This window comes from Arachis stenosperma, chromosome 5 (assembly GCF_014773155.1).
Source record: "Arachis stenosperma cultivar V10309 chromosome 5, arast.V10309.gnm1.PFL2, whole genome shotgun sequence".
Classification (NCBI taxonomy): domain Eukaryota; kingdom Viridiplantae; phylum Streptophyta; class Magnoliopsida; order Fabales; family Fabaceae; genus Arachis; species Arachis stenosperma.
The window spans coordinates 126,067,277-126,082,176 of NC_080381.1; the positions used below are offsets into that span (position 1 = coordinate 126,067,277).

General features: G+C 30.3%; 1 protein-coding gene across 1 annotated transcript; it reads right to left on the reverse strand.

The window, feature by feature from the left end:
- Positions 1-2,473: 2,473 nt before the first annotated feature.
- On the reverse strand, positions 2,474-4,378 carry LOC130981334 (uncharacterized). The gene has a single exon (XM_057904929.1). It carries the CDS (start codon positions 4,376-4,378, stop codon positions 2,474-2,476), a length of 1,905 nt encoding a protein of 634 aa, XP_057760912.1.
- Positions 4,379-14,900: the final 10,522 nt, after the last annotated feature.

Below are 14,900 nucleotides of genomic sequence, written 5' to 3' on the forward strand. Positions count from 1 at the left end.
CCATTTGGAAAAGTAATCAATTGCCACTACCAAGTATTTTACCTGTCTTGGAGCAGTGGGGAAAGGTCCTAGAATATCGATTCCCCATTTTTCGAATGGCCAGCTTACCGTCGAATGGTGAAGATGCTCTGCCGGTAGATGAATGGTCGGCGAATGCCGCTGACAATTATCACATGTTCTGACCTTGTGTTTGCTATCTTCCCATATCGTCGGCCAGTAGAAACCGGCTCGGAGGATTTTCTGTGATAGGCTTCGAGCTCCAGAGTGTATTCCACAAATTCCCTCGTGTGCTTCTGATAATACAAGTTCGGCATCTGCCCTGTTCAGACATTTTAGTAGAGGTCGAGAGTATCCTCGCCTGTACAGGTTATCATTTAACAGTGTATAATAGGAGGCTTGTCTTCTAAACTTACTTTTATTGTCAATGTAGCTCGGAATTGTTCCCGTACTGAGGTATTGAATGTAAGGTTGTTGCCAATTTTCTTTATCAACAATGTTTAGAACGTTATGTGTATCAATGCTCGGCTTATCTAATGTTGACTGTAGAAGGGTAGTGGTGTATGTCTGTGTAGTTGCTAGTTTTGACAGGATATCTGCTCTATGGTTTTGTTCCCTAGGAATATGAATGATATCTATTGTTGAAAAATTTTGTAACAGTTGACGAACGATATCCAAGTATTTTAATAAAATCGGGTCTTTTGTTTGAAAACTGTGGTTTACCTGCTGGACAATCAATAATGAATCACAGTAAACTCTTAAACTATCAATATGTAGATCGGTTGCTAACCTGAGCCCTGCGATGAGGGCCTCATATTCGGATTGGTTGTTGCTGGCCTTGAATGAGAATCTGAGGGAGTGCTCGAGGATTATCCCATCTGAACTTTCGAGTAGTATTCCCGCGCCCGCGCCTTGAGGGTTGGAAGCCCCGTCTACAAATAAGGTCCAGGTTGGACTTGATGTGTCTGAGCATGGTTCTGTAAGTTCGGCGATAAAGTCTACGAGGTATTGGGACTTGACCGACCCTCGTGGCTGATATTGAATGTCAAATTCTGACAATTCGATAGCCCACTTAATTAGTCTTCCTGCTAATTCAGGTTTTGAAAGAACCTGCCGCAAAGGTTGTCCTGTTCTGACGATGATTGTGTGACTTTGGAAATATGGTCGGAGGCGTCTTGATGAGAACACTAGAGCTAAGGCGAGCTTTTCCAACCTTGGGTAGTGAAGCTCGGCGTTTTGTAAGGACTTGCTCACAAAGTAGACTGGCTGTTGATTCCGATCTGTTTCTGTTACAAGTGCAGAACTGATAGCATTGTCAGTGATAGATAAGTATATGTATAATGGTTCACCAGGTCTTGGCTTTTGTAAGACAGGGGGTTTTGAAAGAAACTCTTTCAATTTCTGGAAAGCCAGCTCACAGTCCTGGTTCCATTCAAAATGCTTTGCATTCTTTTTTAAACATTGAAAGAAATTTGACGATTTAGGAGCTAAGCATGGTAAAAATCTAGATAAAGCGGCTAATCGCCCTGTTAGCCGTTGAACCTCTTTTACTGTGGTTGGGCTTTGCATGGTGAGTATTGCTTGACATTTTTCTGGATTTGCTTCAATTCCTCGGCTTGTGAGGATGAATCCGAGGAATTTTCCTCCCTGCACTCCAAAGGCGCATTTTTCTGGATTTAACCTCATGTTGTATCGCCGGATCTGTCCGAAGATTTCAGCTAGGTCTTGGATATGAGAGTCGCCGAGCTTTGTTTTGGCGACCATATATCATCAACATAAACTTCTATATTTCGGCCGATTTTGCTGCTGGAAAATCTTGTTCATTAGCCGTTGATATGTGGCTCCTGCATTCTTTAGACCAAAAGGCATGACATTATAGCAATAATTTCCGTTTTCAGTTATGAAAGCCGTTTTATCCTGGTCTATTTTGTGCATAAGAATCTGGTTATAGCCAGAGTATGCGTCCATAAAGCTTAAAGTACCATAGCCACAAGAGTTGTCTACCAGTGTATCAATACAAGGTAGGGGGTAAGCATCTTTTGGGCATGCTTTATTTAAATCAGTAAAATCGACGCACATGCGCCACTTACCATTATTTTTTCTTACCATAACCACATTAGCGAGCCATGTTGTAAATCGGATTTCTCTGATGAAGTTTGCATGAATGAGCTTTTGTACCTCGGCAATTGATGCTTGTCGCTTCTCGGTGCCGAGGTTTCTTTTTTTCTGGGAGATCGGCCTAGCTGCTGGATTCAGTGCCAATTTATGTGTTATAATAGAGGGGTCTATTCCTGGCATGTCAGCGGAGGTCCATGCGAAAAGGTCGGCATTCTCCTGCAGAAAGCTTGTTAGACTTTTTGTATCTTCTGGAGTCATGGAAGTACCTACAAAAGTAAATTTTAGTGGATCCTCTTTTAAAATGATTTTTGTCAACTCCTCGTTTGGCGTAGGCCGGTCCTGAAAGTCGGCCCGTGGGTCAAGTTCGGATATTGTTATCTGTTCCGACTTTATAGAGTTGACATGTGACTGTCCGACTTTTTTGGGTGGCTTTTAGGCTTGTGTTGTAGCATTGCCTCGCCTCCTGGAGATCTCCGTGAACTGTAGCTATGACATTGTCCTGTACAGGGAACTTGACACAGAGGTGAACAGTGGAAACAATTGCAGCGAATTTGTTTAAAAATGGTCTGCCTAATATAACGTTGTATGGGCTAAAGCAGTCGACCACAAGATACTGAATATCCTGTGTATTGTGTAATGGTTGCTCACCGAGTGTGGTTTGTAACCACACTGATCCGAGTACAGGAACTCGTTCTCCTGAAAATCCAACCAGGTCTCCCATGTATGGCTGGAGAATGTTGTTACTCAGCTTCATTTTTTCAAAGGTGGTGAAAAATAGAACATCTGCACTGCTTCCTGGGTCGAGTAAAACTTTCTTCACTATCAGGTCTCCTAGCTGAATTGAAATGACAACAGGGTCGTCTAGATTGGCATCGGCACTGTTGAAGTCGGTTGGTCTGAAGGTTACTTCTGAAATGTTCGTCGGCCTCCGAGGATGGCTTGGGGCGTCCGTAATTGCTAGCATAGCCCTGTAAGTACGCTTTCTGGCTGAGCTTGTGTGCCCTCCTCCAGCGTAGCCTCCTGAGATGCAGTTTATCACCCCTCTTAGTTGTGCCGGTGCTTTGTCCTTTCCTTTTAAAGAGGTGCCAGCTGTTGATGTGTCTGGTGCGGGGCTAGTGTTTTTCTGCATCTGCCCTGCAATAAATTTATCGAGATGTCCTTGCCTTGCTAGCCGTTCAAGGAGATCTTTGGCGATGACACATTCGTCGGTGGTGTGTCCGTGTTTCTGGTGAAAGGTACAGTACTTTGATCTGTCGACGCTTTTTGACTCGGGATAATTGCCAGCTTTACGAGGAGGCTTGATTAGTTTGGAGTTTAATATCTCCTTTATAATGTCGTCCCTTTTTGTATTGAATTTGGTGTATGAGTCATATCGTGGGACCGGCTTAAATGCTTTTTTGCTATCCCGAGGTTTATCATCGTCCTTATTCGTTGCCGATCTATCCGTTTTCCTTGCTTGTCTGAGTTCCTCCACGTCGATCTGACCCTTGGCCTTTTCACGAAATTCGGCTAAGGTTTTTGGCTTGGTCACCGCAATAGTTTCCTGGAATTTGCCAGGGCGGAGGCCGCTTTTTATGGCGTGTAAATGAACTTCTGGATGGAGGTCGGGAATTCTCATGGCGACCTTTGTAAAGCGGGTGATATAGTCCTTCAGACTTTCTTGTGCTCCCTGTTTTATGGTCGTCAAGTAATCAGAATCGTGGAGATATATTGCGGATGCTGCAAAATGATCCTCAAATTGGGCGGCCAGTTCTTGAAAACGAGATATCGAATCTGCAGGCAAAGAACAGAACCAGTCAAGTGCAGGACCGTCTAAAAAAGATGGAAAACATCGACAAAGAATTGGATCAGATGCACCGTTAACGATCATAATAGATCGGAACTTCTTGACGTGCTGTTTTGGGTCACCCAACCCGTCGTATGGGGTTAAAGTCGTCGGCAGAGTGAATTGTCGGGGGAGTTGGAAGTTCATTATATCTGCTGTGAATGGTCCTACCGAGTTGTCGGGTTGTTCTTCTTCGTTATCGGGTTGGGTTTCATCATGGCGCTGATTTCCTTCATTGTCGCTCTGCGGCGTCTCCGAGACATGAGTTCGTTCGTTGTTCTCACGATCGTGATTATGATGATCTAGGCGAGCTTGTTCTAATTGTGCGATTTGGTTTTGCATTCTCTGGTTTTCCTCTGCCATTCGCTGATTTGCTTGTTGTAGTTCAGTCACCATCCTCAGAAGTTCGGATGGAGTTGGCGGGGGAACGTCAGCCATGGAAGTGTATGTAAATTTTGGGGCCTGCCACGAGTGATGTTTTTAAAATTTTTTGGGCCCCACGGTGGGCGCCAATGTTCTTACCAGCGTGAGCCGAGGTATAAGTCGTTCCCTCTGGTAAGGTCGGCAAGCTTCCAAGATGTGTCCCAGACTCCGTTGGTGGGAGAGAGGTGGAGGTGAGTACCTGCAAAGGCACTCCGACGCTCAAGTTAATAGATGGACAATATATGATGAGTTTTTCTTAGAAAGATTGCCTACCTCTTTCGTTCCTTTCCTTTGTTTTTATATTTGTTCGGATTGGGATGACCGTTTTGCCTAAGCTGTAACGTCTGAGGAGAGCATTAATGGCATGTCCGACGTTATGGAAATAAATGCTGATTATTGCGAATGTTCGGCCATTATTGCGGGTGCGTTACCGAGCTATAATTCGTAACCGATCTTACTGGTCATATCATCACTGATTTAGGATTCTTCTGATTTGTTGTCATGAAACACCTTGACTTGAGTGAAAAATTGTATATTAATCTTATGATGACAAATAAAATTGATATTTTTTATTATAATTTATTTTTTTATGAATATTATAAGTATTAATGGATTGACAATAAAAAATCTATTTTATTATATAAAAATCGGATGTCTGTATTTAATGATGGAGCTGACGTGGCATGCTCCGGAGAGTGTTTCCTGATTTAATTATTTTAACTCATTCAATACAATTTATTATCATAACTTAATTATATCAGCTAATTGATTTCATTAGATATTTTAAATATTAATATAATTTATTATAATATATATTACTTAATTAATTTTACTACATTAATTATAAATTGTTATATTAGTTAATTAATTTATTCATTTATAAAGTCTGAAATAAAATAAATAATTTATTGTTTATTCTAATTGAATTCATTAAATTTAATTATACATTATATAGAATTAATAATAATTTGTAAATTATTTTATATTATATATGTATTAACAAAATATTATATATGTCTTAATGTGTTAATTAAATATTATATACGCACAGAAAAATAAATACAAAGATGATTTATATAATATTGATAATATTATATTAGCACGGTAATTTTTTTTGTTTTGATATCATATAGTATTGATAATGATAATAGTATTATATAGCATTATATAAACTTTCTAATATTAGTATAGAAAATTAGAAAATTATTCCTTATGGCAATCATTCTTAGTGGAATAGTGTGTCCCTTATATAGTATTGATAATTGTTGCTTAATTTAAAGTAAATGTATGTTGGTATCTTAAATTTATTTTTTAATAATAACCTAAATAGATAAATCTAATTGAATTGAATGATTATATAAAATATTTTATATTATTAATATATTAAAATTAAATTCATTTTTCGGTACAGAATTTTATAGGTAAATTTTATACAAGATTAAGTTATTTTTTATTTTTTAATTTATTTTATCTGTGTTACTTTATTTAATTTTAATTAGCATCATATTTACAATTACCGTCAGTATGATATTTTATAAAATATGAAAATCAATTTTTTTTATAATTTAAATATCAATGTTTGAGTTAATTTTAATTTAACTTTTTTAAATTAATGTTATCTTTCATTTAGATCTTAATTAATTTAAAATATAAAAATACTAATATATTTACTGTCTCTTTAAATAATAATAACTTTAATTTATTTACTGTCTTTTTTCTTTTATATTTTAATTTGTTTAGCAAAGATAATATATGAATTAGGATGGAGTTAAAAAATACTCTATGCGATGCATGTTTGACACTGATAAATTCATATGAAATAGAAGAGAAGAAAACAAAAAGCTAAAAAACACTTAGTTGAATGGTGTAAACAGATTCATTGAAGCCAAGTGTCCGTGGGTTCTCATGTCTCATCTCATTTTTCGAAGTTCAAACACATTTTAAATGTATGAATTTTAATTATATTTGTTTTTTCCCTCTTCAATAAATACTACAATCTCTTCCTATTTTTGCTATAGGCTTGTCTTTTATTTAAAAAAACACACAAAAAAATGTAAAAAGAAAAATCAAAGAAATTAAAACTATTATTATATTTTAAAAAATTAAATGCTCTTTTAATTAAATATCTATGTAATTCTTATCTAGATATATAAATTGTATTTTAATATACTGAGTGGTAAATATAAAAAAATATATAATAGATAAGTTAAAATAACGAATAATGAGATATCTATCTATTCTATTTATTCTATTATATAAAAATCAAAATTTTTGCACTTAATGATAAAGTTGACGTGGCATGTTTCTTAGAATGTTTCCTGATTTATTTCTTTTAACTCATTAAATACAATTCATTACGGTGGATTAATTATATCAACTAATTGAGATATTTAAGTATCACACAATTTAATATTATGTATATCAATTAATTGAATATAATTGCTAGAGTATAATTAGGATCAATTAGATCAATTAGCATTATTTAACATATCTAAATATTTATTATAGAATATTACGTCTTTATTATTTCGATTCTCTTAACACCTATAAATATCCTTCTATATTGTATCATTTTACACAACTTGAATACACACAAACCTTTTCTCTACTGCTCTCTCTTATCCTTTCTAATAATAATAAATACAGTTTAATTTAGTTAGAAGTTCATTATTTTATAGTCTTTATAAAATAATCTTTTTATCACTTTGGATATTTTAACTTTTTTTATTATTTTTTTTCTCTTTACATATAATTTTGTTGTATATTAACTTTGTTTATTTAATTATTTAATGATGAAATATACTCAAGTTAATTTTATCATATAATAGTTTGTTTTCTCCTATGTATTTTGATTTGTATAGTTACTATTAATCTTACTATTTTCGATCTTACTGTTTTTATTTTCTTGAATTGTTCTTTATTTTTTTTATGACTTGATAATTTAAAAAAAAAAGCAAAGAACAGAAAAAATGGCCAAAAACAAAGATTAGAAGCCTAAAACAGCAACATCATTATTATTAATAATATGAACTTTATTATTTCTTTTCTAACATTCTTTAATACAAGCTTCGTTTCTTTTTATTAATTATTATTAATACTTTTATTCTTTTCTTTTCTTTTCTAATTATAAATCTCCTTATAATAATTTTTTGATCGGATATTTTTTTGGCTAATAAATTTTTTTCTCTATTTTTTGTCAAAAATAATTTATATTAGAAAAAAAAGATAAAAGTAAATTTTAAGATTCAAATTTAAATAAGATGTGCAAAGAATAACTATTGAATTCATTTGGTCGATTTAAACACTTTGTATTATCGTCATTGAAAATTTCAAATACTATTATAAAATTCTAGATATTTTTATTTTATTGTTCTTAAATTATATATTATCCCGTGTATTTGAAGAGTTTCATCTTTTTAAAAATAAAGTGTGACATTATATACTTTTTAGATACAATAAATGAATAATAAGGTTAAAGTACGTAAACAAAATTGATTATAAATAAGATACAAATTTTTAGAATTTCTAGCACAATTAACAAATTTTTAGTTTCAAAATAATTGTTTACTCTATTTTTTATCTTTTATTTTATTTTTTAATAATTTTTTCTTGATTTTTTTAATTAATTATGATTGTAATAACTCATCATAAATTTGTGTTTTGTAAAAAAATTTATCAATCATAAAATACAGAAGACTTAATCAAAAAATTTAAAAAATATTGATTAATCACAAAATAAAAAATTATGAATGGTGTTTTAATTATGTTGTAAAATATAAATTGGGACTATTTAAAATTAGTTTTTTACCATTAATGTTAACTTTAATCATAATAAGGTAAAAAGTAAAAATTGTATATAATAATTTAATTTTATTATTTATATTACCAAAATTATTCTTTAATGTATTATATCCTATTTATTTTTATTCATTGATAATCTTTAGTTTTCTATTTTCAATAAAAATTTGAATTGATTAAATTATTTTCATAGTATAATATTATGTGATATTTACTTTGTTCAGTAATTTTTTTAATTTATTTAATCTGATTAATCATCTCTTTCTTATTTTACGCTAATTTAATTAATTAAAGTTAATAAATTTCAGTTATTTTATTATTGCAACTTTTTATTATAATAATATATTTCTATTAATGTATTAATATAATTTTAATATTTATATATCACTAATAATAATAATAATAATATATAATATGTCTAATTGTACAAAATTTACTATTTTTTATACGATTAGATTCGACATATTTATATTCAATTTATTTGATTATTTAATTAAATAATTATTACAAAGATTATATTAATATTATGGTAGACTAATTATATTATTATTCATTATTGTATTAAGAGATTAAGATTATGATAGATTATCATTTAATATTATGGTAGACTAATTATATTATTATTCATTAATTGTATTAAGAGATTAAGATTATGATAGATTATCATTATTTTATTATTTTTTATTTTTTGATATTAATTCAGATGTTTAACTTCTTTTTATTATCATTTTTTATTCTCTTATTCTATGTGTTTATTCCAATAAATCTTATTAAATTAAATAAAGTACTATATATCTTTTTTTATTCTTCTTTTATATACACATAAAATTTATTAAATTATTTCTCTTCCATCTAATAATTTTATTTCTCTTCTATTTATATTTCTTTCCTTCAATATTTTATTGGTTCTTATTTTTCTAAATTTTATTTTAATTTATGTATTTGTTCTTACTATACCCAATTTTTTTATTTATGTGTGATATACATTCTTATATATGTTATAGAAATATGATTTGATTTCATTAACTTACCAAATTTTTTTGAAAAATATAAAGCTAAAGCAAAAAAATATATTTATAGATATTTTACTTTAATTTTTTAACTAAAAAATATAATTTTTTTGTCATATTAGTTGGAATTCAAAGTTAAATATGAATATTAATTTTTGAAATAGAATAAATATATTTTAAATTTTTTGCATCTAAAAATAATCTTCTATCAATGTTAGAATTATTTAGATAGATAAGTAATAGTGAATATAGAATTATTTAGGATGGATAGAACTAAGTACATCTTTTTATTGAAAATACGAATTTAAAAATATTATATTCAATTCTCAATAGTTAACCTCTCATTGAACCATTGTATTTTCAAAGATTTTTGAAAAAATGAAATAGTTTTAGGTGTATAAATTTTGTAAAAATTTAATTAATTTAAGATATTTATTATCGTTAATTAAAAAAGTAAATTGAAATGACAATTTAATATTTCTATACTCTTAAAATATTATTTATTTATTTTTCATGCATTCTTTATCATTCAATGATCACATTAATATAATTTAACTCAATAAAATTATTTATTATCATTTGATTAAATAAAATTTTTATTTTAGCTGAAAATTTTAGGATTTCTCAACCTCAAGATCATCCATGTTAAATCATTAAAAAATATAACTAAGAGCGCGGAAACGTCTCTTCATTCGAGAGTATGATTGAGATCAGAGAGCTTGGCTCTTGTGGTTCTTTGATCTTCGTCAACTAAAATTTTTTGTATTTTTTATAGGGCTGAATCACAATTTTACTGTGAGAAAAGAGCTATGAAGGCGAATTTGATGTGTTGGAGACCAAAATTCTAAAGTTATTATTTATATTTGAGTGTGACACTCATTAAACCCTAAAACTCAAATAAAATAGTATCTATGATTTTAATCTCATTTATCCAAATCAAAAGTAATAATGACTTATTTAATTTAACATTTATGACAATAAATGAGATCACCGTTATATAAGTCATTTATTGTGAAATTACTTAATTTACGATTATAATTAATATATGTATTATCCATAAATATATTAAGAAATAATAATTTCCTAACAATCTTCTACTTGGGTTATAAATATATATTTTTCTGAGATAACCTCTTATAAATTTTACATGTAAATCTGAATGTTATTTCTCTTATTACTTTAATAATATGGTCTATCTCATATATTAGTTATGAAATTACCGAAACTTTTATCACATTAGTGTCACAACAAAACTACGATGATCCCATACTAAAATACTCAACCACATAAATCAAATTTGGATGAGAAAATTCAGAAATTACATGCAAAAATGATCTCATGCATGTCTATTTTTAACTTGAATAAAAATTCTATTTTATTCGGTGACAGACTCAGATGAAACTGCAACGGCAATATCTGGGCATAGCAAAGGTGACTAAGTGATGAGTCTGTAGAAGAAGAAGAGAAGAACTTAACAGACTCACAACGAGAGAGAGAGAGAGAGAGAGAGAGAGAGAGAGAGAGATTTACCTAGAGAAAAGAAACTCGGCAGGAGAATGGTAGCAACGGGCTCAACAACGACGGTAATGGGATGAGCAGCAATGATGATATAAGCTGTGAACAGTGACGGACCCAGAAAAATTTAGTAATGGGAACAAAAATATAATAAAATTTAGGTATAAATATTTTTTTGCTTCCCACGATATTCAACAAGTTAAGGACTAATCCGTCATGAATTTGAATTCCATTTAAGAATCTACAATTGGCCGGCAATGAGTTGCTATACATACGAGACAGAATTCGAACCCTCAATACTTATTTAAGCGGACGACTAAGTTGATCACTTGATCAATCTAAATTAGTTTAGATATATTCAAAATTTAAAATTAGAACTATCTAATACATATTGATAAGAACTAGAAATATACACACAATCATTATTATAATATTTAAAATAATAAAAATATAATTTCATACACATAGTATAATATTTAAAATAACAAAAAAAATATTTATAAGGACCTTTTTTATTTTTAACATGATAATATTTTTTTTATATATATTTTTAATAATTATTTTACTTATTTGTCAAATCTACTTATTATATTTTTATAGTATAAATAAATTTTTTAACCAAATAATACAATATATTAATACATAGATAATATTTTTTTATCTTAAACAATTTTTAAAAAATCACTAATAATTTAAGTTGTATTTAATTAGAAAACTAAGTTTTAATTTAATTATTAATAATTAACTAATATAATATAATTAATTATCACTAATTTTTGAGTATTTATTTATTTTCATACTAAATCAAATTTAACAATATAATTATTATTATGTGTTAAGTTTAACAAAATATTTTTTAACATAAAATATAAAAGAACTATTTATATTTTATTTTGAGACAAATATAATATAATAAGTGGTATATATGTATATAAGTATTACTTTTTTTAAAAAAATTTTGTGGGGGCATTAAACGTGGGTCCGTCTCTGACTGTGAAGGAAGATGGGAGTTGTGAATAGGTAAGCAGCGATGGACTCAGCAACAACATGACAGGAGCTATGCAGTTTTTCTGTGAAGAAGTCGAGAAGAAGAAGATTTTAGGTGATGATAATTGAGTTTATCTTGCATGGCTATAAAGTATAGACCGAAGCTATGAATCATGTGTGATGTGAGGCAAATTATAATTCCTAAAAAGTGTTTATATGTATATATTTGGGGCGGGTACACTCTAAATCCGTCCATACCCTGTCTTGAGCAAAATCTGCCCCGACTCGGGTCAAGTTATTACCCTTTTCATCCGGGTATGGACGAGTCGAGTACCTGCGTATTCGAAAACTCCTGCCAAGTCTAACCACGTATTGATACTCTATTTATTAAGGGTTTATCGCTAGCCAATGGATTGCTATATACACAATGCGAGATTCTAACTCCTAATAGTTGTTTAAGCGAACGAGTGAGATGATCATTTAACAAACTCAAATTAATTAAAATAAATACTAATTATTTTTAATATTTTAATATTAAAAATTTTAAAAATTTAATTTTAATTATAACTTTATAAAATATTTATAATAATAATTATTATATATATTATTTAATTTTTTAATAAAATTTTTAATATAATTTTATGTATTATCCCGTACAAGATACGAGAACATACACTAGTTACAATTAACAATTCATGATATTAAGCAAAAAAAACAAGTAATTAAGCGATACACTCCAAGAATCAGATCATATATATTTAGAAAGTTGCTGCACATTACTATCAAACTAAAGAAGGAAGAATTCTCTTTTCAATGCAAACGACTAAAACAATGAATGGTACAACGGCTAATTAGATAAAAAAGAAAACCATTCAAACATTAAAAAAGAGATATCAAGTTGTATATATGATGATTTATCCAAAGAAGAGGGTAACCTATTGGAGCTAAATCTGATAATATACATAGAACCTTTGTTTTTTTTTTTTTTTTTTGAGTGTGATTTTACTATTTCTATTGTCTAGAATTAAGTTTATATTGAGAAATAGAAAATACAAAGAAAAATAATCACACAAAGGTTATTTTTTTTATTGGGTTAGCACTTAAAAGTTACTAACTTGAGTGTGTTATAAGAATATGAGTCTTTTGAAATTGGTATCTGTAATCAATTTTGATTATAGTAAAAATTTTATCATTGTTATAATAGAGACTAGACATAGATCATATTATATTTTGTAGCCAAATTAAAATATATTGTGGTATTATTCTTCAATATCACTCATTTCTGTAATTTCCAATTCTATTCTATCTGCTACTGTGTGACGCAATAAAAATGAAGTAATGTCTTGAATTCTATATACTGCATAATCAACTTTATTAAGCACCAAAAGTGGTTTTTTTATTAACTCCCTTCTCAATTCACTTGGGAACTTTGAATTAGCATTAGAGCTTAGGTTCAAGGAGCAAGCTTAACAGCTTGGAGTTAAAAATACATGGCAAATAACGTTGTTGTATACATTCTAACGAAAGGATAATCTAACAATAAGCCATCATATTTCAATGATACTAACTATGTCTAGTAAAAAGAAAGGATGATCATCTTCGTGCAATACATCAATTACAACATCTAAAAGATCATTCTCAAGGACCAGACATACCTACTAAAGTCAATGCGAAGAAAATATTTCAAAAGAGGATAATGAATGGAGCGACGAGGACAAGAAGAAAGTAGAGCTAAATGCTAAAGTATGAATGTAACACCCTATCACACAGAACTTTACGTCTAAGACGTAAATCAAAAGTGGCGAGGCGTTACAAACTTTAACAATAAAATACATATAAATATAACAAGGATATTATATCGAGGAGCATTGAAAAAAAGTTAAACAAAAATACAAACAGGAAAGTGCATCACTCATGATCGGATAAACGTAGAAAGGTAGGTAAGGTCAAATAGAAAAGGATAATGTATATATAAGATTAGAGTTCCCAAAAATACAAATAACAAGCTCTAGGCTTGGCGAAGCAAAGACCACACACACAAAAGTATCCCAAACATAAAATAAATTATCTGTTTTTTCAAGTCAACCTCTAAGAGGGACAAACATACGAGATACAAGGGGAGAATCTATTACATATATAAATATAAACAAAAATACAAAATTCTGAGTCCCAAGATATTTCTTCGTTTCCAAGAGTCTACAGAATGCTCAGTGCGGTACTTCGTGCCCTACATCTAAAAACAACAATATATATTTGGAATCAGAACCAGAGGTACTCAACATGGTGCAGGTGCCGCATAGATAATATATAAGGTCCTGAAAAAGTTAAAGGCATTTTTAGAACTCCGACACTCAGAATTGAACTTAAAGGAATAACTAAACCAAAAATTTGGTAAATGTCTAAGATTCTCAAGTTCTGAATCTAATCCTAAATCAACACTTCACTTTTGCTTCCTCCAACCCTCCGAAACACCGGTGGAACTACCCTCGTTACACCTCCACCAAACAAGGGATCTATCAATTACAAAGACAAAAAAAAATAGTTAAAAAAAGTACAGATATAGATAGCAGTTACAGCAAGTAGAACAAGTAGCAGATAAGCCAAGATAAAGCAGTTAAGCAAACTAAAACAATGCACACTCAAGCAAAACATACAAATACACATGATGTATGCCTGTCCTACTGGTCGTGAGCTTACGTGTCGGTTATACTGCCAGAACCTGACACATCCTGGTAGCTAACCTGGATGCCATCTCTCGACTGCGCATCTCCAAGAGGCATAAAATTGGGGGATTAATACCCTACCACCTTCTCTTGGAGGCAGACACAAAAAAAATAAATCGGGGGATTAGTGCCCTACCATCTTTTTCTAGTGAGGCCGTCGAGGGATTAGTGTCCTACCACCTTGTAGACAGAGAGAGAAAGAATGTGTGAAAAAATATCGGGAGATTAGGTATCGTTTGGTTGATATCCATATATAAATGAGACATGGACACGATGAAACATGTCTGTTGTTTAGTTTGGTGAGACACATATTTTTGAAGGAAAAGGAGGGACACGGATGGACATGGAGACATTAAATTTGTATACCTCTAATTTAGTGAGACACTGAGACACAACTTGTGAGACACTAATTTTTTACTCTTTTACCCTTATTCAATTTTTAAATTTTTAAAATTTATCCTCTTATCTCTTCAAACTTTTCTTTTTTCTGTTTCTCTTTTAGTT